The 27902-nt window shown below is 37.6% G+C and overlaps 1 protein-coding gene across 3 annotated transcripts in view; it reads left to right on the forward strand.

Moving 5' to 3' along the window:
- KCNH5 (potassium voltage-gated channel subfamily H member 5) overlaps positions 1–27902 on the forward strand; it is a 324653-nt gene that overhangs the window by 71621 nt on the left and 225130 nt on the right. For all 3 annotated transcript variants that reach the window (XM_004426224.2, XM_087448404.1, XM_087448402.1), the window contains one exon: positions 25704–26130. In XM_004426224.2, the coding sequence (XP_004426281.1) occupies positions 25704–26130 (427 nt within the window). The remainder of the gene's footprint in view (positions 1–25703; positions 26131–27902) is intronic.

The raw sequence follows: 27902 nt of genomic DNA on the forward strand, positions 1-27902 counted from the left end.
TTGACTTTTGTATATTGACCTTATATCCTGCAAACTTGCTATAATTGCTTATTAGTTGCAGTTTTTTTTTTTTTGTCAGTTTGTTTGGGTTTTCTACATAGATAATCATGTCATCTGCAAACAAAGACAGTTTTGTTTTTTCCTTCCCAATCTGTATACCATTTATTTTCTTTTCTTGTTTTATTGCATTAGCTATGACTTCCAGTATGATGTTGAAAAGGAGTGGTAAGAACAGATATCCTTTCCTTGTTCCTGATCTTAGTGGGAAAGCTTCTAGTCTCTCACCAATAAGCATGATTTTAGCTGTAGGTTTCCTGTAGATGTTCTTTATGAAGTTGAGGATGTTCCTCTGTTCTAGTTTTATTAGAGTTTTTATCATGAATGAGTATTGTATTTTGTTAAATGCTTTTTTTGCATCTATTGATATAATAATGTGATTTTTATTTTTTAGTCTGTGATGTTATGAATTACTTTAAGTAACTTTTGAGTGTTGAACCAGCCATGCATAACTAGGATAAATCCTACTTGGTCATATTCTATAATTGTTTTATATATTGTCAGATTTAATTTGCTAATATTTTGGCTAATATGAAAAAATCTTTGTTCATAAGAAATATTGGTCTGTAGTTTTCTCATAATGTCTTTGTTTGATTTTGCTATTAGGAAAATGCTGGTTTCATAATATGAATTAGGATGTATTGTATCTGTTTCTACTTTCTGGAAGAGATTGTAGAGAATTGGTATATTTGTTCCTTAAATATTTTGTAGAATTAACCCGTAAGCCAATCTGAATCTAGTGCTATCTGTTTTGGAAGGTTATTAGTTATCGAATCAATTTGTTTAATAGATATGGTTCTTTTCAAATAGTCTATTTTTTCTTGTGTAAGTTTTGGCAGATTGTGTCTTTCAAGGAATCGGTCCATTTCATCTAGATGTCAAATTTGTGGGCATAGAGTTATTCATAGTGTTCTATTATTATTTATTAATTTATTTATTGAGGTAACATTGGTTTGTAACATTATATAAATTTCAGATGTACATCATTATATTTTGATTTCTGTGTAGGCTACATCATGTTCACCACCCAAAGACTGATTACCATCCATCACCAAACACATGTAACCTTTTGCCCTTCTCCTTCTCTCCTTCTCCTCTGGTAACCATCAATCTATTCTCTGTGTCTATGTGTTTGTTTTTTGGTGGTGTTTTTATCTTCCACTTATGAATGAAATCATACAGTATTTCACTTTCTCCATCTGAATTATTTTGCTTAGCCTAATAACCTCAAAGTCCATCCATGTTGTTGCAGATTGCAAGATTTCATCTTTTTTATGGCTGAGTAGTATTCTGTTGTGTATATATACCACATCTTCTTTATCCATTTGTCCCTTGATGGGCACTTAAGTTGTTTCCAAGTCTTGGCTGTTGTGAATAATGCTGCAATGAAGATGGTGGTGCAAATATCTTTTTGCAGTCATGTTTTCATGTTCTTTGGCTAAATACCCAGGAGTGGAATAGCTGGATCATATGGTAGTATTATTCTTAATTTTTTGAGGAATCTCCATACTGTTTTACTCCATAGTGGCTGCACCAGTTTATATTCCCACCAGTAATGTATGAGGATTCTCTTTTCTCCACATCCTCTCCAACACTGGTTATTTCTTGTCTTGTTAATTATAGCCATTCTGATGGGCATGAGGTGATATCTCATTGTAGTTCTGATTTGCATTTCCCTAATAATTAGTGATGTTGTACATCTTTTCCTGTGCCTATTGGCCATCTGTATATCTTCTTTGGGAAAAAGTCTGTTCAGATCCTTTGCCCATTTTTAAATTGGGTTGTTTGTTTTTTTGGTGTTGAGTTGTATGAATTCTCTATATATTTTGAATATTAACCCCTTATCAGGTATATGATTTCCAAATATCTTCTCCCAATTTTTAGGTTGTTTTTTCATTTTAGGTTTTTTTTCATTTTGTTGATGGTTTCCTTTGCTGTGCAGAAGCTTTTTAGTTCGATGTGTTTATTTTTTCTTTTCCTTCTCTTTGTTTTGGTGAGACATGGTATTCAAAAAGATACTGGTAAGACCAATGTCAAAGAGCATACTGCCTGTTTTCTTCTAGAAGTTTTATGCTTTCAGGTCTTACATTCAAGTCTTCAATCCATTTTGAGTTAATTTTTGTGTATGATATAAGATAATGGTCTACTTTTGTTCTTTTGCATGTGGCTGTCCAGTTTTCCCAAAACTATTTGTTGAAGAGACTTTCCTGTCTCCGTTGTATGTTCTTGGCTCCCTTGTCAAAAATTAGCTGTCCACAGATGTGTGGGTTTATTTCCGGGCTTATTCTGTTCCATTGATCTGTCTGCCTGTTTTTGTGCCAGTATCATGCTGTTTTGATTACTACAGGTTTCTAGTATATTTTGAATTTAGGGAGTGTGATACCTCCAGCTTTGGTCTTCTTTCTCAGAATTCTTTTGACTATTTGAGGTGTTTTGTTTTTCCACATACATTTTAGAATTCTTTGTTGTATTTTTGTGAAAAATGTCATCAGGATTTTGATAAGGATTGCATTGAATCTGTAGATTGCTTCAGGAAGTATGGACATTTTAACTAAGTTAAGTCTTTCAATCTATGAACATGGAATATCTTTCCATTTCTTTGTGTCTTCTTTGATTTTTTTCAACTATGTTTTATAGTTTTCAGTGTACAGGTCTTTCACAACTTTGGTTAAATTTATTCCTCGGTATTTTATTTTTGTTGTGATTGTAAATGGGATTGTATTGTTAATTTCTTTTTCTGCTATTTCATTGTTAGTGTATAGAAACACAACTGATTTTTGTATGTTGATTTTGCATCTTCCAACTACAGTGTATTTGTTTATTATTTCTAACAGTTTTTTAGTGTGGACTTTTTAGGGTTTTCTATACATAAAATCATGTCTTCTGCAAATAGTGACAGTTTTACTTCTTTGTTTCCAATTTAGATCCCTTTTATTTCTTTTTCTTGTCTGATTGCTCTGGTTAGGACTTCCAATACTATGTTAAATAAGAGTGGTGAGAGTGGGCATCCTTGTTTTGTTCCTGTTTTTAAAGGGCTAGCTTTCAATTTTTCACTGTTGAGTATGATGTTAGCTGTGGGTTTGTCATATATAGCCTTTATTATGTTTAGGTACTTTCCTTCTATACCCATGTCATTCAGAGATTTTATCACAAATAGATACTGTATCTTGTTGAATGCTTTCTCTGTATCTATTGAGGTGATTATGTGATTTTTATTCTTCATTTTGATAATGTGGTGAATCACATTGATTGATTCAGAGATGTTGAACCATCCCTGCATCCCTGTAATAAATCCCACTTGATCGTGGTGTATGATCTTTTTAATGTATTGTTGTGTTCAATTTGCTAGTATTTTGTTGAGGATTTCTTCATTGATGTTCATCAGTGATATTAGCCTGTAATATTCTTTTTTTGTGTTATCCTTGCCTGATTTTGTTATCAGGGTAATGTTGGCCTCATAGAATGAGTTAGGAAGCATCCTCTCCTCTTCAATTTTTTGGAAGAGTTTGAGAAGGGTGGGTATTAAGTCTTCTTTAAATGTTAGAATTCACTGGGGAAGCCACCTGGTCCTGGACTTTTGTTTTTTGGGGGGTTTTTGATGACTGTTTCAATCTGCTTACTAGTGATCGGTGTGTTCAGATTCTCTGTTTCTTCTTGATTCAGTTTTGGAAGATAAATAGAATTTATCTATTTTTTCTAGATTATCCAATTCATTGGCATATAGCGTTTTTTAGTATTCTTTTATAATCATTTGTATTTCTGTGGTGTGCATTGTAATTTCTCCTCTTTCATTTCTCATTTATTGATTTGAGCCTCCCCTCTTTTTTTCTTGGTAAGTCTAGCTAAAAGTTCGTCAATTTTATTTATCTTTTCAAAGAACCAGCTCTTAGTTTCCTTGATTTTTTCTATTTTTTTTTAGTCTCTATTTTATTTATTTCTGCTCTGGTTTTTATTATTTCCTTCTTTCTCCTGATTTTGGGCTTTGTTTTTTCTTCTTTTTTCTAGTTCCTTTGGGTATAGTGTTAAATTGTTTATTTGAGATTTTTCTTGCTTGTGGATGTAGGCCTGTATTACTATAAACTTCCCTCTTAGTACTGCTTTTGCTGTATCCCATAGATTTGGTTTGTTGTATTTTCATTTTTGTTTTTCTTCAGGTATTTTTTGATTTCTTCATTGACCCAATAGTTGTTTAGTAGCATTGTGCTTAATCTCTACATATTTGTGGCTTTTCCAGTTTTCTTCTTGTAGTTGATTTCCGGTTTCATACCATTGTGGTCAGAAAAGGTGCTAAGTATTATTTCAGTATTCTTAGATTTATTGACACTTGTTTTGTGGCCTAATATGTGACCTCTTCTGGAGGATGTTCCATGTGTGTTCAAAAAGAATGTGTATTCTGTAGTTTTTGGATGGACTTTTCTGTATATATCTACGAAGTCCATCAGGTCTAATGTGTCATTTAAGGCCAATGTTTCCTTATTGATCTTCTGTTTGAATGATCTATCCATTGATGTAAGTGGAGTGTTAAAGTCCCCTACTATTATTGTGCTACTGTCATTTTCTCGTTTTATGTCTGTTAATAATTACTTTCTATATTTAGGTGCTCCTATGTTGTGTGCATAATTATTTACAAGTGTTATATCTTCTTGGATATTCCCTTTATCATTATGTAGTGCCCTTCTTTGTCTCTTGTTACAGTTTTCATTATAAAGTCTGTATTGTCTGAGCTAAGCATTGCTACCCCAGCTTTCTTTTATTTTCCATTTGCCTGGAGTATCTTTTTCCATCCCTTCATTTTCAGTTTATGAGTGTCTTTAGGTCTGAAGTGTGTCTCTTGTATGCTGTGTATATATATACACACATATATATGGGTCTTTTTTTTTTAAGTATTTTTTTTAATTGATGTTTTAATAGTTTTTAACATTGTGAAATTTTGGGTTTTACATTTTTGTTGTCCATCACCATGTATATGACTCCCTTCACCCCTTGTTCCCACCCTCCACCCCCATTGCCCCTGGTAACCACAATACAGTTTTCTCTGTCCATGTGTTGGCTTATATTCCACATATGAGTGAGATCATACAGTGTTTGTCTTTCTCCTTCTGGCTTACTTCACTTAACATAATACCCTTCAGGCCCATCCATGTTGTTGCAAATGGGACGATTTTGTCTTTTTTTATGGCTGAGTAGTATTCCATTGTATATATATATACCACATTTTCTTGATCTATTCATCAGTCGAGGGACATTTAGGTTGCTTCCACTTCTTGGCTATGGTGAATAATGCTGCAATGAACATAGGGGTGCATAAGCCATTTTGGATTGTTGATTTCAGGTTCATTGAATAGATTCCCGGTAGTGGGATGGCTGGATCATAGGGCATCTTTATTTTTTATTCTTTGAGGAATCTCCATACCATTTTCCATAGAGGCTGCACCAGTTTGCATTCCCACCAGCTGTGTATGAGGGTTCCTGTTTCTCCACACCCTCTCCAACACTTGTTGTTTTTTGTCTTGGTGATTATAGCCATTCTAACGGGCGTGAGGTGATATCTTAGTGTTGTTTTGATTTGCATTTCCCTGATGATTAATGATGTTGAACATCTTTTCATGTGCCTATTGGCCATCTGTGTATCTTCTTTGGAGAAGTGTCTGTTCATTTTCTCTGCCCATTTTTTGATCCGGTTGTTTGTTTTTTTGTTGTTCAGTTGTGTGAGTTCTTTATATATTATGGAGATCAACTGCTTGTCAGATGTATGTTTTGCAAATATTCTCTCCCAGCTGTTGGGTTGTCTGTTCATCTTGATTCTGGATTCATTTGTCTTGTAGAAGCTCTTTAATCTGATAAAGTCCCACTTGTTTATTTTTTCTTTAGTTTCCCTAGTCTGGGTAGGTATGTCATCCAGAAAGATTCCTTTATGACCAATGTCAAATAGTGTTATGCCTATATTTTCTTCTATGAGTTTTATAATTTCAGGTCTCACCTTTAGGTCTTTGATCGATTTTGAGTTAATTTTTGTGAATGGCGATAGCAGATGGTCCACTTTCATTCTTTTGCATGTGGCTGTCCAGTTTTCCCAACACCATTTATTGAAGAGACTTTCCTTTCTCCATTGTATGTTCTTAGCTCCTTTGTTGAAAATTAGCTGTCTGTATATGTGTGGTTTTATTTCTGGGCTTTCAATTCTGTTCCATTGATCTGTGTGTCTGTTTTTGTACCAGTACCATGCTGTTTTGATTATTATTGCTTTGTAGTGTGTTTTGAAATCAGGGATTGTGATGCCTCCTTCTTTGTTCTTTTTTCTTTGGATTGCTTTAGCTATTCGGGGTCTTTTATTGCCCCATATAAATTTTAGTATTCTTTTTTCTATTTCCGTGAAGAATGTCATTGGGATTCTGATTGGGATTGCATTGAATCTGTAGATTGCTTTAGGTAATATAGACATTTTAACTATGTTTATTCTTCCAATCCACGTGCATGGGATATCTTTCCGTTTCTTTATGTCATCATTGATTTCTCTCACGGGTCTTGTTTTTTTAATCCAGTCAGCTACCTTATGTCTTCTGGTTGGAGCCTTTAGTCCATTGACCTTTAAAGTAGCTATTAATAAGTATGTACTTACTGCCATTTTGTTACTTTTTTTCTGGGTGTTTTAGTACTTCTTCTCTGTTCCTTTCTTCTATTACTCTCTTCCCTTGTGATTTGATGGCTTTCTTTAGTATTATGTTTGGGTTCCTTTCTCTTTATTTTTTGTGTATTATTATAGGTTTCTGGTTTGTGATTACCATGAGGTTCATATATAATGACCTATGTCAATAGAAATCTATATTAATTTGATGGTCTCTGAAGTTTGACCTCTTACTAAAAGCCCTACACTTTTACTCCTCTCCCCCAACATTTTATGTTTTTGATATCATATTAAACCTATTTGTTTTGTGTGCGTATTCCATAACCTCTTATCATGGAGGTAGATATTATTAGTACTTTTGTCTTTTGACCTTTATACTAGCTTTATGAATGGTTGATCCACTACCTTTGCTGTATGTTTGCCTTTACCAGTGATCTTTTTTCTTTGATAATTTTCTTATTCCTATTTGTGGTCTTTTCTTTTCCACTTAAATAAGTCCCCTTAACATTTCTTGTAAGGCTGGTTTACTGGTGATAAACTCCTTTAATTTTTGCTTGTCTGGAAAAGTTTTTATCTCTCCTTCCATTCTGAATGATAACCTTGCTGGGTAGAGTATTCTTGGCTGTATGTTTTTTCCTTTCAACACTTTGAATATATCATGCTACTCTCTTCTAGGCTGTAAGGTTTCTGCTGAGAAGTCAGCTGATAGCCTCATGGAGTTTCCTTTGTATGTAACTTGTTGCCTTTCTCTTGCAGCTTTTAGGATTCTCTTTTTGTCTTTAATTGTTGACAGTTTAATTATAATGTGTCTTAGTGTGGGCCTCTTTGTGTTCATCTTGTTTGGTACTCTCTATGCTTCCTGTACCTGGATGTCTGTTTCCTTCCTCAGGTTAAGGAAGTTTTCAGCTATTATTTCTTGAAATAGATTCTCTGCCCTTTGTCTCTCTCTTCTCCTTCTGGGACACCTATAATACAGATGTTAGTATGCTTGATGTTGTCCCCGAGGTCCCTTACACTGTCCTCGTTCTTACTAATTCTTCAGCTTTGGTGATTTCCTCTAATCTTTCATCCAGATCACTGACCCGTTCTTCTGTGTTATCTACTCTGCTGTTGATTCCTTCTAGTGAATTTTTCATTTCCATTATTGTATTCTTCAGTTGTGTTTCATTCTTTTTTTTTTTTTTTTGTGAGGAAGATTAGCCCTGAGCTAACATCTGATGCCAATCCTCCTCTTTTTGCTGAGGAAGATTGGCCCTGGGCTAATATCCTTGCCCATCTTCCTCTGCTTCATATGTGGGAGGCCTGCCACACCATGGCTTGATAAGTGACGTGTAGGTCCATGCCCGGGATCCGAATCTGTGAACCCCGGGCTGCTGAAGTGGAGCACATGAACTTAACCACTATGCCACTGGGCCCGCCACTGTTTGGTGCTTTTTTATATTTTCCAATTTTTTGTTCAAGTTTTCATTGTGTTCATCTATTCTCCCAAGATCCGTGAGCATCTTTATGATTATTAGTTTGTACTCTTTATCAGGTAGATTATTTATCTCTGTTTCCTTTAGTTCTTTTTCTGAGGATTTGTCCTGTTCCCTTATTTGGGCAATATTCCTTTGTCTCCTCATTTTGCCTACTTCTTTGTGCTTGTATCTGTGTAGTAGGTAGATCAGCTACCAATCAGCTACCTGTGTAGTAGGTAGATCAGTCTCCCAGTCTTGGAAATGTGGCCTTATGTAAGAGATGACTTATGGGGCCCAGCAGTATGCTTCACTCTTGTCCCCTGTTTCAAATGTTCCAGGAGTGTCCTCTGTGTGGACCACATGTGCCCTTCTTTTGTGGCTGGGTTGCTCTTGCTGTGGGACAGAAGTAGGCTAGCCTGGCCCTTGGACCAGGTGGTTGTAAGGCTAAGCCATGTGCAGCTGCCTTGGTTGCTTTATTGGGTGGGGCAAGCCCCAGCATGGCTTGCTGCAAAGTCTAATAGCACACAAAACTGCTGTTTTGCTGTTAAGTGAATCAGGCCCCCAGTGTGACTCATTGCTAGGCTCAGGGGCTAACAATTGCTGCAGTGCAACTCCGATGTGGCTCTCTCCAGTGTTCAGCTGTTGTTGGCTCTCTGGGGAGTGCAGATGGGTGGGCCTGGCCCCAGAAGCAACAGCACGCAATCATTTCAGGCATTGGAGGGTTGGGCAGATCCCTTGTGTGGCTGTTTGAGATGGCCAGCAGCACAAGTCTGTTGTGGCTGACACTGCCCAACACCTGCAGGCCCATATACCCCAGCAATGCAGATCCACCCCACATGCACGCTCCTCTGAGGTGGACCCACTCGCTCCACTGCAGAGGTCCCACACACCCTGGCTACTCAGGCCCACAAATTCGCCATGGTCTTGCTGGTGGGTGGGGCGAGTCCCTGGGGCAGGCTGCCTGCCCTGGTTGAGCGCTACTGAATCAGTGCTCTAATGGATGGGGCAAGGGCCTGCACTAACAGGCTAGAGGAAGGAATCCAATGGCATCTGCCAGTGTCTGTGTCAGCATGACTGAACAGGTCACAATGATGGCTGCCACCAGTGTCTCAGTCCCTGGGGGGGTGACCCCCACCACCTCCTGCCCCTCTGAGATGTGTTCACAGCTTGGTAAGTGAGTCTATTTTACCATCGACTACGCACTCTTCTTATGTTTTTGTTCTGGTTTCCGGAACAGGTGAATCTATGCATGGGCCCCAGGTTTTTCTTTCTCTGGATATTTTTTCTGGGGGCATTCCCCATTGGTTTTTAAAGCCAGTAAAGCTAGATATTATGGAGTCTCAACTTGGTTTGCTAAATCTAAATGCTGGAATGCCTGTTGTGGCCTAGATCTCCCATTCAGATCCCCCCACCCCTCTGGGAAAAGCTTTGTCCCTTCTAGATTGATCCTGGCTGTGAAGCACTGCAGCTAGGATGTGGTTTTCTCCTCAGGAGAGGTATATTTCTGCCTCTTCCAACCCTGTCAGTGTTGTCCCTTGTTGTGGGGGTTCTTTTTACCAAGTTTCCAGATCTCTCTCTGAGGAAATTGTTACACAAGTAGTTGTAGATTTGTTGTGTGCATGGGAGGAGTTGAGTTCAGAATCCTCCCATACTGCCATCTTCCCGGAATCCCCCTATTATTATTGTTATCCTTTTAATGTCTATGGCATCTGTAGTGTTATCCTCTTTTTCATTTCTCACGTTAGTAATTTATGTCCTTTCTTTTTTTCTTAGTTATTGTGACTAGAGGCTTATAGATTTTATTGATCTTTTCAAAGAACAAGCTTTAGGTTTTGTTGCTTTTCTCTATGATTTCCTGTTTTCAGTTTTGTTGATTTTTGCTCTAATTTTTATTATGTCTTTTCTTCTGCTTACTTTTGATTTAATATGCTCTTCTTTCTCTAGTTTTCTAAGGCGGAAGTTTAGATGATTGATTTTAGATCTTTCTTCTTTTCTAATATGCATTCAAAGCTATAAATTTCCCTCTAGGCATCGCTTTCACTGTATCCTATAAATTTTGATAGATTGTATTTTTATTTTCATTTAGTTCAAAATTTTTTTAATTTTTCTTGAGATTTCTTCTTTGACCCATGTCATATTTAGAAGAGTGTGGTGTAATCTCCAAGCATTTTGGCATTTTCCAGCTATCTTTCTGTTATTGATTTCTAGTTTAATTCCATTGTGGTATAAAAGCATACATTGCATGATTTCTATTCTTTAAAATTTGTTAAGGTGTGTTTTATGGACCAGAATGTGGTGTGTCTTGGTGAATATTTCATGTGAGAAGAAGAATGAAGAATGAGCTTGAGAAGAATGTGTTTTTTGCTGTTGTTGTATAAAATAGTGAATAGATGTCAATTATACCCAGTTGATTGATGGTGCTGTTGAGTTCTACTATTTCCTTACTGATTTTTTTTTTGAGGTAACATTAGTTTACAACATTATATAAGTTTCATGTGTACATCCTTATATTTCTACTTCTGTATAGACTATATTGTGTTCACCACCAAAAATCTAGTTTCCATCCGACGTAATACAAATGTGCCCCTTTATCCCTTTGGCCCTCTCCACACTCTTTTCCCCTCTAGTAACCACCAATTTGTTCTCTGTATCTATGTTTGTTATTGTTTTTTTTTGTCTTCCACAAACAAGTGAAATTGTATGGTATTTATCTTTCTCTGTCTTACTTATTTCGCTTAGCTTGATACCCTCAAAGTCCATCCATATTGTTGCAAATAGCAAGATTTCATCTTTTGTATGGCTGACTGGTATTCCATTGTATGTGTATATACCACATCTTCTCTATCTATTCATTTGTCAGTGGGCACTTAGGTTGTCTCCGAGTCTTGCCTATTATAAACAATGCTGCAATGAACATAGGGGTGCATATATCTTTTCAAATTAGTGTTTTTGTGTTCTTTGGATATCCCAGAAGTGGAATAGCTGGAGCTTACTGATTTTCTGCCTGCTGGATTTGACCATTTCTTATAGAGGGTGTTAAAGTCTCTAACTGTAATAATGGATTCATCTGTTTCTCCTTGCAGTTCTATTAGTTTTTCCTTCACATATTTGATGTTTTTGTTAGGTGCATACACTTTAAGGATTGTTATGTCTTCTTGGAGAATTGACCCTTTTATCATTCTGTAATGCCCCTCTTTATCTCTGATAATTTTCCATGCTCTGAAGAGCATGAGACTTTTACTGTGATAAAATTTTCTTTTATCTTTGGGCTGATTCTACCTTCTGTTTGGGACTTAGGTTTCTTAGTAGCCTGCTTTAAAGAACTTTAGTTGCAGTTTTAAGTCCTATATGCCTCCCAGTTATTCTCTGCTTAAGAAAGCACCTTAATAACATTATTGATTCTAATAACAGTAAAAAACCAGTTATATTTTTATTGAGGATTAGATTAGTGGTTTACTCACACTTGTCTTTCATCTACAAGCTCAGGGGAAGGTTTATGTGTGACTCTATTTTGTATCCTTTAATTCTACTTCAGGTTAAGAATTCAAATTCAGCAAAGATTCTTGGAAAACTAAGTGTTAGTTAGGCATTGTGCTCATTTCTCAGAGGAATCAAAGATAGAATTTATGCTTTCTCAGTGCAGAGATTCTATTTTTCTAACAACCTGGATTTCTAACAACCAGTGCCTGACACATAATTGCCATACTATATAGATTTCTATTGGAGTGAATGAGGTATTGAAGCTTGTTGTGTTTCCTAGATATACCTACTTCTTGTTAGTAATGAGAAAGATAGGGCCAGAGGGCAATCTTTGTGGCATAACCTTAACTGTGCTCCAAACTTCTCCTTGCAGACAATAGGGCGTTCTCCTTTGGCCACTGTGCTCACGTCTCCTTTTATGAGTTCCTTTCCATGAATATTCTTATTCTCTCATGTAAATAACCTTCCAGTCAGATGACCTGCCCTGCCAGCTTTCCATACATATTTAGGAATTACTTAGAATTTAGGTCCCCAAGCTTGGACCTCCCAATGGGAGAGCAAAGCATGTGGACACATGAATACAAAGATGAACAAGGCATAGTCACTGAACTCATGTGTACCTACCTTCTAGTTTGAGAGAGACACTTCCTCACAAACTATTCAAGGATGTGAATAAAAGAGGAGTCAATGTGAGGGGGGAGGTGGGGAAAGGATTTGGAGAATGGGTAAAAGTCAGCCACGGGTTCCAAATTGGAACATGATAGCGATGGTCTGTACTTTTAAATTCTGTTCCAGGTGGGGATTGGTGATAGAGAATGTTATTGAGGCTGGGTAATACACAGATTTAAAAATAGACATTCTTCTTATATTTGAAAAATTTGGTGACATTCCAGGAATATATTCCTTTGCATGAATTTTCCACAGAGAGAAAGCAGTCTGTCTAACTGAGGGTATTAGCTCTGGGAAGATAGAAAGTAACAAGCAATGAAGACAGCAATGAGATTTCTTTATTTGATTTTGTTGCTTACTTGAAAAGAATATTTTAACTATACTGATCTTCATTCATGATGAATACTTCCTATTGTGAAGCATCAGGGAATGAGTCTGATATATAGGCAAGGAAGGTTGAAATATATCACAATATACATACAACAACGATTTAAAAATTTTTACCTTAACTAACCGTGGATACTTGTATAGAAATTGGTCTTTACTGTTTTCTGCACAGTAATTATCCCCATGCTTGAGAATACATCATTTCCTCACTTTTCATTGAAGGAAGTTCTAAACGTCCATCCCTACTTCATTTGGTCTTTTTATTACTTCATTTTATTCCATGATTTCATCTCTGCTTTCACATAACACATGTTAACTCACAAGGAACATATTTATCTTTATATTGGAATTCTTCAACTTTAAGAAGTCTGTTTATGAGAATTATGGGTAAAGGGTTAACAAAACCATTTCTCTTCTGCATGAGAATTTTACCTTTGGTCGACTGTCTTCCTTTGTTCTCCTGGGAACTGATGAAGGAAATATGTTATCCGTGTTTCCAGGCGATATTACTTAGCTTTAAAAAAGACCTGTAATCAGCAAATTGCACCTGGACTAGGAAGAACTTTTAATAAATCACTAATAACCTGATTAGGACACCATAGTTTAAGGGTTCCGTGAATGATACAACTCTGAGCATCCCTGTGGGACTCAAAAAGCTATGCCCATGTTGTTATTACAGGTATTGCGTTAGGCGGAGCATGAGGCATCAAAAGCTGGATCCCCAAATGTTGGCAACACAACCTCTTGACAAGACAAAGCGGAGCTGAGTTTATTGCTTACCATTATAAGGGAGAACACTACCTTGCAAAGCTTTGGTACTCTCTCAGAGCAGAAAAGGAGAAAATATATTGGGAACTGGAAGTTTGATTTCAGGTGGGTCTTTCAAAGCAGGGAGCGGTTAGGGGAGTGGGCTTTATTAGGATTGGGTAAGGTTCAAGGATCGTGACACAGTAGTCCAGCATTGGTGGAAACAACAAGGTGAGGATTTTGAGGCAAAGGATTCAAATAATCTTAGGGTATAAACTGTCTATTGATGCATTCCACTGAAGAGCTAATGGGTCTTTGGGAAGTTCCTCTAATGAAAAATCCAACCATCTGCCTGGGTAGAAGAGTCCTGGAAAAATAAAGTCATACTAAGGAAAGCAGAGGACTAGCACAAAGTCATGTTAACATAGGCAGTAAGGGATAGCTTCAGTTCTGAGTGTCTAGGCTGAGTGTGGGGTTAGACAATTTTAGTTACTGAAAAGCAGTGATTTCTGCCGTGTGTCCTTCTGAGTCCACTGAGAACAAGCATGGTTGGTCTGTGATCCTGTTGTGAGTCTGAATGTTTACTTGGTCAGCATTGCAGACACAAATATGGACTTTACAATCAAATGCCTGGTGTGCATTTTTCCAGAAGATGCTAGTTTTCACTGTGACTTGTGTTTAGGTCACTGTGAAGGTAAAAATGAGCCATCTTCAGTTGCATTCACATTTATACACAGGATTACACTGAATTATGAATGGCCATACTCAGAAGCTTTTGTTTGAACTTTTGCAAATGTTGTAATTGTTTTGACCGCAGTGAGTGAAGAGGCCTAGATGACAGGAGCTTGTGCAACAATTATTTTACAATAATTACAAATTGTTAGACTGGCAGAATTTTTTACTCAAATATGGTCCTGCTAGAATTTTAGAATCAATTGTACTTCTTGCATTCAATATTGAAATCTAACAATTAAGTTTAATAATAGCCCATTTATTTAATGACAGTTTCGGCTATATTGGCAAAGAAAGTAATCATATTTAGGAAATACAGTCTCCTTGTGAAGAAGCCTGTCAGTGTATATAATAAAGTTATATGTCTAGGACTGATCATTTCTGCTCTTTAGTGTGATTAATAAGCCATGTACTTAGAATGACTTTTGACATGTGGTGGTAGATTCAGAAATATTCAGGAATCGCCAAGAGGGATTAATTTTTCTTTTAAAGTCATCTTTCAAATGCAAAAAAATTGCCTTATGTGATTTCATTCATCCATTCACTCAACAAATATATATTGAGCTTTATTCTAAATATTCTTTATTCTAAATATTGGGAATCTAGCAGTGAACAAGCACGCAAATCCTCCCCATCTTCATGGAACTGTCAAAGAGAAATTGCACTGGGCGATTGTTAAAAAAGTCAAGGAAGACTTTGTTCAAGACTATTGCAATAGGGGAGAGAGATTGAACTCAACTCTGCTGAAACAAAAGGCAGAGAGGTTGGTCAATACAATTAGGCCATCTGTGTTTGCTAATTGGTGCTTATCAAAGTTAGGCTCCCACCCTCCTGCAGAGACTGGGAGATAGGGGCACAGTCTTTCTTGATGATTATATTTCAAAGGAATGGCTCCCAAGTTCTTGAGAAAGAAGATTCTGTGTTGCAAAACTGGCAACAGTCTGGGAGAAGATTTGTTTCTCAAAGGGACAGAGAAAGAATTTATAATTGAAAGTTTTCTACAGTGAATGCTCTAAGAAAAGAGAAGTCAGGGGCCTAGAGTCAGGAATAAGCCTGTCTGAAGTGTAATCAAGCTAGGGGAATGTTAACGCCATCTTGGTCAGAGTTTTTATTTTCATGGGGACAAATAGCCAATAAACATACAGGAAAAATTTAAAAGGTATACATATAATTTTAGGTAGTGATATACTCTACAAATAAAAATAATACAGGGCAGTAGGATATAGATGATGACCAGGATAATCAGAAGTTGAGCCATGTAGGAAAGCATGTAGTGGGCTAAACGTAGATGTTAGATTAGGATATTTTTTTAGTTGCAAGAGAAAGGGACTCAAGTGACCTCAAGTGATGAGAAATTTAATACATGGAAGGACATTTTTTTGGAACATTGGAAAAGAAACAATGGGGTCTTAGGACCAAGTGTACGGTCCTAGACCATGGTAGCTCTGGGAATTTGGCCCAGGGCACAGTCAAGTTGTAATATTAGGGGAGTGAGCCTGGAGGTGGGTGCTGGGCCAAAGGGCAGGGAAGGGAGGGCAAAGCATACAAAAATGGAGCTACTCTTCGACCACCTTCTTTATATGTCTCACAGTCTTGCTTTGAGATTGCCTCATCCAATATCTTTTTATTTTAGCTTTAACAACCACAATGTCACATATTATCATTAAAATTGTTGGAAAAGGGCCACTTTTAAAAAATGATTTTGGAGGACATGACTGTTCACTCTTTTCTTCTATTTTTCCATAGTTTATAGATCTTTACTTGAGTTTTCCACCATTGATGTGATTCACTTAGTCCTGTCTATATGCTTTTCTCTCTTCTCTCTACCAACTGAATTCTTATCCTCTCTTTTCTTTTTCTTGATCTCTTGGCTTCCATTCCTGAATCTTCATAACTTTCACTAGCACATGGTCCATCATGGCCGCTTCAACCTCTCTCTGCTTCAGCTCTCACTGCCTTCTGCACTATTCCCTCAGTATTTCTTAGACCGGTTATTCATACTATAACACAAGGATCTTAACCTATTTGAGGCATGGGGATAGTTGAGGAAGTCTCTGAAGAGGTGACATTTAAGCCCAGATGATGAGTCAGAATTAACCAGGCAAAAGGAGTGTTTTAAAATTCGTGTTTGGAGACCCCCAGGTAAGAAAGAATATGAAATTTTTGAAGAAAGGAAAGAAATTTTCTATAACTAGAGCACAGAGAGCAGAAGACAGAGATTCACAAAGTGAGACTGTAGAGGTAGCAAGGGCAGGTGGTGTTAAGGAGTTTGGATTATTGTAAAGACAGCAACAAGTTATTGAAGGATTTAAAGCATCCCCAACCTGCTTTGCTTGTATGTATATCATAATACTTGGGAAAAAAATTGAGGGTTTAGGCAATATACCTCTTTTTTAGGGTGCATATTTTAGCATGCTCTATATTCATTGTGGACCCAATGGGTATTAAAGAGAAAGTCTTTTCCATAATAAGAAGCATTTAAAAAGTTAGTACATTATGGACATTGCTGAAAATAGATGTCTATTCTTCATCTGCCTATCTATCTATCTATCTATCTATCTATGGCACTTTATTTTGATATATATATATATATATATGATATGATATATATATTATTTTGATATATATATATAGATATAAGCTATAGTTTTAGCCTATTTATAAGAATATAAATAGGCTAAAACAGGTGGTATGTACTAGTTATTTAAATTCAGATCCTCTGCTGAAGCATGTTAACTAATGCATGGAGTAATCAGGATTATTTCCCCATGGATCTGTCTCTCAAGCATGAGTTGGAGAAGTGAGTTCTGAATAGGAAGGAGGCAATAGAATTTGTTATCTGGGTTAGAGGTTCAGATAGCAAATCTAGTTTGCAATTATCTTTCAGTCTTTAAATCATACTCTACAAAAGGAAATGGAAATGGACTATGTAGTCATTCATGTATAAAATCTATTTAGAATAAGACCCCAATGCTTATGAAACAGAGCTTATTATTGTTTTGTGGTTTCTATCCAGTTGCCTGATATGGTGCTACCAAGAAGATTAAATAACTATTAATTATTAGTTACACTATCAGTGCTGGAGGAGTCAGAAATTGTTATAAGAGATTTATATAATTGTTAGTTTATTCTTTAATTAATATATTCATTCTTTCAATAAATATTTGGTGCTTTCCATGTGCCAGGGAGTGCTAGAGAGTGTGCTAGGGATAAAAGAATGAACAAAACATGATACGAGTACACAATCGCAAGAAGATGAGTGTCATAAAGGAAATGTACATGGTCCTTTGAGATTGTACAATGAGATGACCTGATCTAGCTGGAAAGGAAAGTTTCCCTGAGGAAGCAATGACTGAGCTGAGATCTGAAGCATGAATAGAGCTAATTAGGCTAGGGATAGGAGCATGAAAGAGTTGTAGAACATTCCATTTAGAAAGAATAGCAAATGCATAGACTTGCTATTGTTTGAGGAAGCATGGCATATTCAAAGAACTGACAGCTGGATGTAGTGAGCTTAAGAGTGTTGAAGGAGGAAGTTAAAGTGGTAAACAGGGGCCAGACCATACAAGTCTGTGTAAACTAAAACAGATTTTAGAACAATGGGAAACTATCATATGATTTTAAACTAGGTGTGATTTTGAAAAGGGAACTCACATAGTACTCAGAACAGATTGTATAGTGTCAAATGAATGCCTTGAAACTTATTAGGAGAGAGATGGTAGTAGCATGTTCTAAGGTGGTGACATTGGAGACAGAGAGAAGTGGATAAATTTGAGAGACATGTAGGAGTTAAAATTAACAGAATTTTAAGATAATTAGATAGGGGATGTCAAAGAGAGGGGTGACAAGAATATGGCTAGTGCTTACATTTGCTTAGATATTAGAAGATGCCAGGGGCAAGATCTAGAATGGGGGGGGGTAGTAATATTTTTTTTAGTGGGAGAGACTTGAGATGTTTAAATGTCTATGGGAAGGGTGTAGTCAAAGGTGGAGTGGTTGGAGTTTTGAGCAGAGTAGAGCAAGTTTGAAATATAGTGAGTGTAAATTCATAAGAAAAATAGCAAAATTGCTAGGTAGTAGGGAGATGACGAGATTGATGATGATGAATTTATAGTGGAATCAATCTGCCCTATTGTATGACTTTCTGGAGCAGTTTTTAAACATAGGCATGAAGAAAGCTAATAATTGAGCCACAATCAGATTTTGATAGAGGTTATGAGAAGAGACAGATACTAAGGTATTCAGTGTGTATGGTATTATTGAACTTATGACGCCACATAAGGAAGAAAGTGGAGAATGGAGAGGGTTCATAGATTGGGAAAAAGTAGATCTATCAGTGCACTCATGGTTCAGAAGGATTGAACTGCTATTGCACTTGGTGTCTTTGGATCGTTTAGCTCAACGGAGAAGGGGATATGGTCAGATAGCAGGATGGTTCAATTCAAGACTACAGAGCTGCAAAAAGTTTTAGGATATGACAAATTTCAGGTTATGACCATGGGAGTGGGCATCTGAGAAGTGGAAACGTTGTTAGAGATGAATTGGTGAAGAAACTATGAGGTCAGGTTGTTGGAAGGGTCATCCACATGGATATTGAAGTTACCTAGGGTGATAGCAAGCTTTTAAGTGAGGTTGGATTTAAGAAATATTTAGGAGATATATGAAGTAATAACTTTGAGTTCTCTGTTCTCATGGAACAGGAACATTCACTGACATGAATCCATACAAAGCAAATAGTGACATGTTTCCCAATACAAAAGGTAAATAATACCTAATAATTGTATCTAAAACTTTATTTTACATGCCCATATCTTACCTATTTGGCATAATGTCTGGTCAAAATGAGATCTCTGTATCAAGTGGGTATCTATATTGCCCCCAGTCATAAGTTATACAAGTGTGAAATTCTGTATACATAAACATATAACATATGTGCTTTCCCCACATTTGTGTCAGTTAGCTTTTTTTCCCTGCAGGACAAAATAGTACAAAACTTTGTGGATAATAACAACCACCATTTATTTAACTCATGGGTCTGTGGCTCAGCTGGGTGGTTCTGCTGACTTGGGATAGGTTTGGCTTATCTCAGCTAAGTTCACTCATGTGCCTGTGGTTGGTTGCTGAGTAGGATGGTAGCTGACTGGTCTATGATAGCTCAAATGGATGACTCGTAGGGCTGCTCCTGAGGTCTCTTCTTCTCCAGAAGCCTAATAGATGTTCTTCACATGGCAACTGGGCTAGGTTCCAAGACCATGAGTGGAGGATCTAGGCTTCCTGTGGTTTAGGCTTGGAACTGGCACAATGGCACTTACTCCACATTCTGTTGGCCAAAGCAAGTCAGGAGGCCAGCCCTGACTCAAGGGGTGGGAAAATAGACCTTATCTCTTCATGGGAGGAGTTGCAAAGTCACATTGCCATGGGTTATGGATACAGGGAGGGGAATAACGACACCTATTTTTTTTTTTTGCAAATAATCTACCACAACATCCTGTGTGTGAGAATGCCAGATGTAGGTGAAAAACTGTGCAACTGGATATTACAAGATGGTATTCCTGCTCTATCACCCTCACTTAAGTATCATATGTCCTTGGACAAGAAAGTTCTTGGATCACCCCTTTTCTGTTTATAAAGCAAGGAGGGAATAAGGTAGGAAAGAATATTAGCTGAGTTATCTGCCTACTATCATATGATCAAATGGGAGAATTGATTTGTATTTTAAATGGCTTTATCATCGAAAGATATTATTTTTATGCTGATAACATCCTGCATTTCTTTAATGTGAGAATCCACAAAAAAATCTTAAAGAGTTAACAACACAGAGATGTCTCCTGGATATGGTTCCTTATGCTACTATGGCCTGAGGGGCTTGTCAAATAAGGAAATTGGATGAATTTTGGCCTAGAAAGGTGGAAGGCTGATGACTGAAAGTTCTCCATTAACCCTGCTGTGTTCTGTCATGCATTTGATGTGTTTGATATTCTCTTCCACCAGTGGAACCCCAGGGATTTGTGTGCTAATAGCTCAGAGGTTGGGATAGAGGCAGAAAGCCACTAGAGTACAGAGGCAGGCACAGAAGGACTGGAAAGTGTGGAGTGATGTGAAGCAGAAAATGAATGAGCAGATAAAAACTGGTGGAAGGTACAGAATCAAGAAGTTGCTATAAAAAACGCTAATACAGAAGGAGGGCATTTTTTGAGGATTGGCCTGTATAAGTGTAGTATTACCATAAAGGTGAAATTAAAATTCCCAACAAGGGATTAAATACAAATTGTGGCCTAATCTAAAGGTTATGAAAATGAGTCATAAAATAAGGAAAATCCCTTATTTTAGATACAGTATTGAATATGACTCTCCCTCCTCAAAAAATCGTATGGTGCAGAGGAAATCATTAATCTGAATTGTGTACCATGGTAAATGTTCTTTTGCTCAACCTAATACTTTTTAGATTCATTCTTGTTATTGCATATAGTTCTAGTCTACTCATGTTTATTTTTGGATAGTATTCCATTGAGTGGAATGGATTGAGTGAATGTGTGATAATTTATCCATTATTTTGGGGATGGACATTTGGATTATTTCAAGTTTTAAGTATTTCATCACATTTCAAAACCAAATCATTTCATTTCAAGTTTTGATTATAATGATTGTGTTAAATTCTCTTTGATATAAAACAATGGAGAATGAATAGTTAAAACAACTTTCCAAATAAAACAAACTTATTTGTGTATTATTCATTTTGAATAACAGTTTCTGATTTTATAAGTAGATGAAGGGAACACTGTGGACAAATTCAAAGGTGAAACTTTGAGCTTATGTTTGGGAACAAAGAGGAGTTTAGTTTGACGGGAGCACTATTGCTGTGCAAAAGCATAGAGGGAAATGACCTTGTAATGTATACAGAGATGGGATTGTGGACCTTAACCTGCAGAAGAGATTGTGTTTAATCTAACGTCTATGATGAGCCCCTAGAGGTTATGCTCGGTGCTGTCTTTTAGGAAGACTAATATTGCAGCGATTATTGGGTTATAGACAGAAAGACTGCACAGCAGTTGTTTGTTATGGGAAATGCACTAAGAATCTGAGGGACTCAGTCTGAGTGATGCTTCCATTCCTTCCTAGCTGTGTGACTTTGGAAAAGTTGTTTAACCTTTCTGGGCTTCAGTGTCCTCATATGAACAATGGGGATAGGAGTCCTGCTATTGTGAGAATGAAATGAGTTGGTCCATGTTAGAGAATTGCAGACTGTATAGAGTTCTAGGGTCTCCACAGATCCCTACTGTGGGCCACTGCTGTGCCCGGGTGGGGATAAGAGGGTGGCTAGGTATTTAATCTCCTTTATTCGGTCATGTAGAGAATACCCATATTTAAGCCAATATTGCAGGTACTAATGTGCTTATTTAAATTACACATTATGCTCTAGGTATAGTGGGTTTCAGAGTGAGGTCAGATAGTGAAATGGTTAGAGGTGTAGGGTCTGGATTCAGATGGCCTGTGTTTGAATCTTGGCTCCTTCTCTTACTAGCTGCAAGAATGTAGTCAAATTACTTAACCTTTCTGGTGTATGTTTTAATAACGATGCCAACTGCATAGGATTGGTTTGAAGATTAAATGAGTTAATACACATAAAGCACTTAGAACAGTACTTGGCATGTCGTTAAGTGCTCAATATTATTAACACCTTGTCTCTCTTTTCCAAGCAGCGATGGGTGATCCTGCTTTCTGGTTGGTTTACTGAGAAGAAGTGTATGGTACAGGCTTGTTGAAATCTTTGTTGCATCCTTCTATCCCTGTAGCTCCAACTATGATCCAGGTCATCTACACTAGGATTATACAGAATAAACTTAACCCTCATCAATGCCCTGCGTATTTGAACCCGGTTATAATGCCCTGCCCCAGTCTCCTTTTTTCCATTTCCTTCCACATTTCCAAATAGGATATAGTTTTGAGTTCTTTTTTTGACAGTCTTCTTCTGAATATATTCCATGTATCTCCTATAGGTATGGCCTGGTCAGTGGAGAAATTAAGGTGAATTTCTCTTTCATACTCGATGCCACACCTTTATTAATGCAACCTAAAGTACATTGACTATTGTCTATATTATGCTGTTAAATCATGTTTAGATTATTAACTAAAACCCTCCAAATTCACCCCACCCACATTTGCTTGTGTTGCAAAACTTTTTAGTTCAATCTTTTAGTGAATATATTGACTGCTTAACATGTTACCATATGCCAAGCTTTGTAATTGACACTAGATAGACTCCTCAACGGGTTTAGAGTTTCCTGGGATGTCATGCATGCAAACAGAGACTTGTAATAAAATGTTATTGTGATAATTGTTGTAATAGAGATGTGCAAAGAGTGTATGATAACACAAAGGAAGGACACCTAACTCTCACTGTGGGGGAGAGGGTGAGGGTATGACAATGAAGATGGCGGGGGAAGGAGGAAGATGTCAGGGAAATGCATATGGAAGAGAGAGTGTCTGTCATAAACAGACTACTTGGTGGCTAGTAAGGCCTTAGCCACCAAGAGCGTGGGTAGGACAAATCCTTTAAGAAGAGGGAACAACTTGTAATGTGGCATGAAACAGCATGGATGCTCTGGGAACTACACAGCTGAGTGTGGCAGGAGCATAGAGAGCACGAGGAATTGGTGGGAGAGATGCTGAAGAGGTAGGCAGGTGTACCAGGCCGTGAAGGGCTTTGCATGTTGTAGTTATATTAAGTTATAACATTTAATCCTATAGATAATGAGCTAGCATTAGAGATTTTAGATCAGAGAGAGACATAGATGTAATTTTAAAAACATCTGGCTGGCAGCCTGTATAGTGTGATCTGTGCATTAAAGGGAGTGAAAATAGAGGCAGGGTGGCCAATGGAGAAGCTATTCATGTCACACGAGTGAGAAAAAACATGAAGTCATGACCAAGGCATGGCCTTGGGATATAGGAAAGAAGGGAAATTTCTAGGAGATTTATTAAGTAGACATATTTTGAGCACTCGGGCACTTTGCATGGTGAGAGCCTCAGGACTTGACAACTGGCTGGATGTGGCAGGAAAGGGAGGCGCTAAGGCTCAGCCCCACGTCTGAGGGCCTGGGTAGGTAATGACGTCATTCACCAGAGTAGGAAAGGGAGGAAGGACTCAGGAGAAGAGAAGGATTCCCTTTGGGACCTATTACCCTTCTGAACACCTATGGGATGTATAAATGGAAATGTATAGCAGGCATTTGGCTTCTGTATCGGGAACTCAGGAGACAATTTTGTGCTAAGAGGTGGACCTGTGAATTATCTATATATAGAAGTTGGTTAAAACGTGGATATGCAGTAAATCAACCAGGAGAGGGCTGAGGGCAATCGTGATGAGAATCCCAACACATCAGAGAAGTGTAGGCCTAGAAAATGATTTTGAAAGAGATGTCAGTTGGGGAGTTGGCTAAAACTCAGGAGGAAGTGGTGTCATAGACCCTGTGGCAGAGCAAGTTTACAGTGCTTACAAAATATTTTGTAATATTTCAGTAGTGTTGGGCATTGCTATAGAAAATGGTGCTTTTTGATTAAGTGGAGTCCAGAGCAGGTGCCTGCAGGGTGGGCTACCTCCTTCTGGAAAGATCTGCCTACCTCAGAGATCAGGGGTGCATGTCCTCCCACCATTTTGGCCTAGTTCTAGTAGGCAGTCACTCTTCACAGGCTGGTTGAGGATTGTGACTATTTTTTCGTTTGGAAGGGGTTAAAAATTTCTGCTCTGTTTATCCTTCTCCTTGTTTTTACAGAAAAGAATTCAGGTAGCAATGACTTTTCTCTGCAGTATTTAAACAGAAGTACCACAGTTCTTTTAAAAATTGGAGCTAACTAGAGAACAACATCTACAGCAACACTATTTTTATTTTTAAATTGAACGCTGTTTGAGTATTTCACGCCTTTTGACTATGGGTTTCTTTAGAGCAGAAGCAGGACATATTTATCTTAATGTCCCCAGGGCCCAACTCTGAGCCGCCCTATAGAAATGCTCAATAAATAGTTATTTTTGTGTTTCTTGTTCATGATTACATAGTTCCATTTTTTGAAAGCCTCCGAGCTTTCTGGAATCTTCTTATCTCTAACTTCTCATGTCATTGAATTATGCCAATTCATCTTCTGAGTTTTATTAATAGTAATCTTTGGAAATAACTAAAGTTCAATATCCTTTTTCCCCCCGAGTGTTCAAGTGAAATAAAAATTTACTCTAAGACTGCGTCTATGCCGCAGCCTTTGGGAGTAGGAATTGAAGTGGAGCCAGGCTCAAGGATATCCAAGTTGAGACAGAAAATTGTCAGGATGCACCTGCTGCTCTTTAACTTCCACAAGGTCTGCTGTTGCTGCTTCTCTTTGTTCTCTCTCTTTCTCTTTCAAATTTTCTTTTTGCAAAATTTCAAACATATATTACCATCCAGAGTATAGAATAACCAAATGCATTCTTAACCTTGTTCACCTTAACTGGCAAGCACTTTACGATGCCATAGTCAGAGTCTTATTAATGTCACATCTGTTCCACTCTATCAACCAATTCCTCCACGTCGGTCAGAATTAAGCCAAGAGTAAGTTATGTTAGATTCCCCGTCTCCTCTCTGGGAGGTGGAATTAGCAGTAAGGGCGTCATGGACTCCAGGAGAGACGCTGATCAGGTGAGAGCCTCCTCGGATCAGATCACTGCTCTGTCTTCCCTCCCTGCATCGGAATGCCTTTGTCTTGTCTCCCCAAGTGGCTTATTATATGTTTCCAAAAAAGTAACTGCGGAATCTTTGTTGGTTGAATAATATCTACGCAGTTTCCATTTGGATAATACTGTATTTGTTGTTTTAAGCTTCTCAACAAAATATAGCTTTTCTTGCTGCTGTTCCCTTGTGGCATTCTTTTCTAGGACTATTGCTAGAGGATGATAGGATTTCGTAGGTTATATACCCATTCTAGGTTCACTTCTTTTCGTTTTTTCAGAGCTCTACAAATTTAGTGCTTATCACGACCAGGGCAGGAGGTAGTGAAACCAACAATGACATTTGCTCAGAAGTATTTCCTGTGTGCTTGCCAGTAAAATTGGGATTTCTTTTTCAGAAGTTTTGCTGTTCATAGCTGTGATAAAGTAAGAAATAAATTTAAATCTTTTAGAGTAGAGGAGAAGTTTTATAGGAAGAAGAAATAAAAGGTCTGAATTCATCATCCTATTTCTATATTCTGTATATATTGCATTTGAGGAATTTTTTCCTTTGGTTTTACTCTGTGCTATTTATACTCCGCTGATGAAAATAAATTGGGTCTTCCTTAGCTAATGAAAAGTGGTTTTATCTAATAATTCACAAATATCTTAATTCTGAGTGGGAAGGAATCTGAGTTTTTTTTTTTTAAAGTATCTTTATCATTTCAGCTTTTTTGTGTTGACAAAGTCAGGACTGTATTATGTGTATGTTCTTAGCATACAAATGGTGATCAAGTTCATGAAGGTGAGCCATTGTGTTGTTTCCCCAGCCTTTTCTTTTCTGAAAGTGTCGTGTCATTTCTTTTCTTTTATTCAGGGAATCAGCAGTCTCTTCAGTTCTTTAAAAGTGGTGCGTCTCTTGCGACTGGGCCGTGTTGCTAGGAAATTGGACCATTACCTAGAGTATGGAGCCGCAGTCCTCGTGCTTCTGGTGTGTGTGTTTGGACTAGTTGCCCACTGGCTGGCCTGCATATGGTACAGCATTGGGGACTACGAGGTGATCGATGAAGTCACCAACACCATCCAAATAGACAGTTGGCTCTACCAGCTGGCCTTGAGCATTGGGACTCCGTATCGATACAATACCAGTGCAGGGATATGGGAAGGAGGACCCAGCAAGGATTCACTGTATGTGTCCTCTCTCTACTTTACCATGACAAGCCTTACAACCATAGGATTTGGAAACATAGCTCCTACCACAGACGTGGAGAAGATGTTTTCGGTGGCCATGATGATGGTTGGCTGTAAGTATCTTTTTTTTTCTAAAAAATTATTGTTGTTGGCACTTTTCCAAGCTCCAATCTCTGACAGGATTAAAATGAAACTGCTTTGTCTTCAGAAAGGTGTTTAATCCATATCATGTGCATTGGTTTAATTTTTATTCAGCCTTAGAAAATAAAAATGCAAAATAATGTATTTTACTTTTTATTTATTTATTTATTATTTTGTGAGGAAGATTAGCCCTGCCAGTCCTCCTCTTTTTTTGCTGAGGAAGACTGGCCCTGGGCTAACATCTGTGCCCATCTTCCTCCACTTTATATGGGACGCCGCGCAGCATGGCTTGACAAGCGGTGCATCGGTGCGTGCCCGGGATCCGAACCTGCGAACCCCGGGCCACCAAAGCAGACCGCGTGCACTTAACTGCTACGCCACTGGGCCATCCCCTGTATTTTACTTTTTAGAGTGTATTAACACATGAAAAACAGTGTGGATAGAGTGTTACAAAAATCAGAACGCAAACTCTGTGACTTAATTCTAGTCATAGCTTTGTACCTGGCAGAGCTTTTTCCAAGGGAGATCAGCATCTAGACAGGCAGCATCTGGTACATTCCATAGATTTTGTTGGCAATGCATTAACTTCTGCAAAAGCAGACAGGATCTGATGTGAGATACAGTTTAGAAAATATTTTAGTTAATAATTGACTTCCTGAATTAAAGTTGATCTCAGGATACACTTTTATGTAGGTTTTTACAATTAAGACTAATAAGAAAGGTTTGTAAATCTAGTCTCCACTACAAACACTCTAGGTTGAATATATGCCTGTTTGAGACAAAGAAAAGATGAATAAATATAAGCTCATTCAGCAATGACAAGAGTGTCTAGGATTTAGCATGCATACCTGAGTACTAAATGTATTGATGGTGTTCTTGGGAGTAGAGTGCTCTCTAAAGGAGTGGAAGATAAGAACAAGATAAGATAAGAACATTAAGGAAATTCATACTAAAGAAGATGTTTTAATAGAAGATTTTGAGGGAGACTTCGCCACCATCTGTATCTTCAAGTTAACTTAGATGATTTACCCAAGCCTAGTTCTGATACAAAGAGTAACCTTAAGATCCTGGAAATATGATTAATGTATTAGCACTTGTTAAGCCTCTGAGTCATGGTCATTGGTATTTGGCCTAAGCCATCCCATTTGAGATTCCACTTTGCAGAGTTCTACATTTTGACACTGATGGGAAAGATGTTAAAGTCCAAAAGTGTTGGCTGGCCCGTGAAGGGTCAATATCTTGGGTTGAAGCAAGGTAGTTTGCAGAGTTCAGAATGTCTGAAATCTCCTGGAGCACCAGTGTTAGTGGTTGTTTAGCTTTCCTCCCTCTATACTCCTGTGAACAGGGACAGAAACAAGAATGCACAGGTTCTGCTGCCTGGTTAGAGGTAACAGAGGGAGAGTGAGAATTCCAAGTGCGGTTTGCTCCAGAGCCTTTTAGGAGGAAAATGTTCTTACATACAAAGAGATCCTGATGATTAATTAAACTGTTAACGACACACCAAAAGTCGTAAGATATATTGGCAAAAAGGTGCTTTATAAATTTAGAAGAGAACATTTTGTCAGATGTGTTTATTACTATACTACTTTTAATATTTATATAATGCATTTTGCCTTAGACTTTAGCATAGTTAGATTTAAAAAATTTTTATTTTGGGGTAATTATAGATTCACTGGAGGTTGCAAAGATAGTATAGAGAGGGCATTTGTGCCCTTCATCTGGTTTCCTCCAGTAGTTACATCTT

The sequence above is a fragment of the Ceratotherium simum genome, chromosome 24 (assembly GCF_057802395.1).
Source record: "Ceratotherium simum simum isolate JZ-2026a chromosome 24, ASM5780239v1, whole genome shotgun sequence".
Classification (NCBI taxonomy): Eukaryota; Metazoa; Chordata; class Mammalia; order Perissodactyla; family Rhinocerotidae; genus Ceratotherium; species Ceratotherium simum.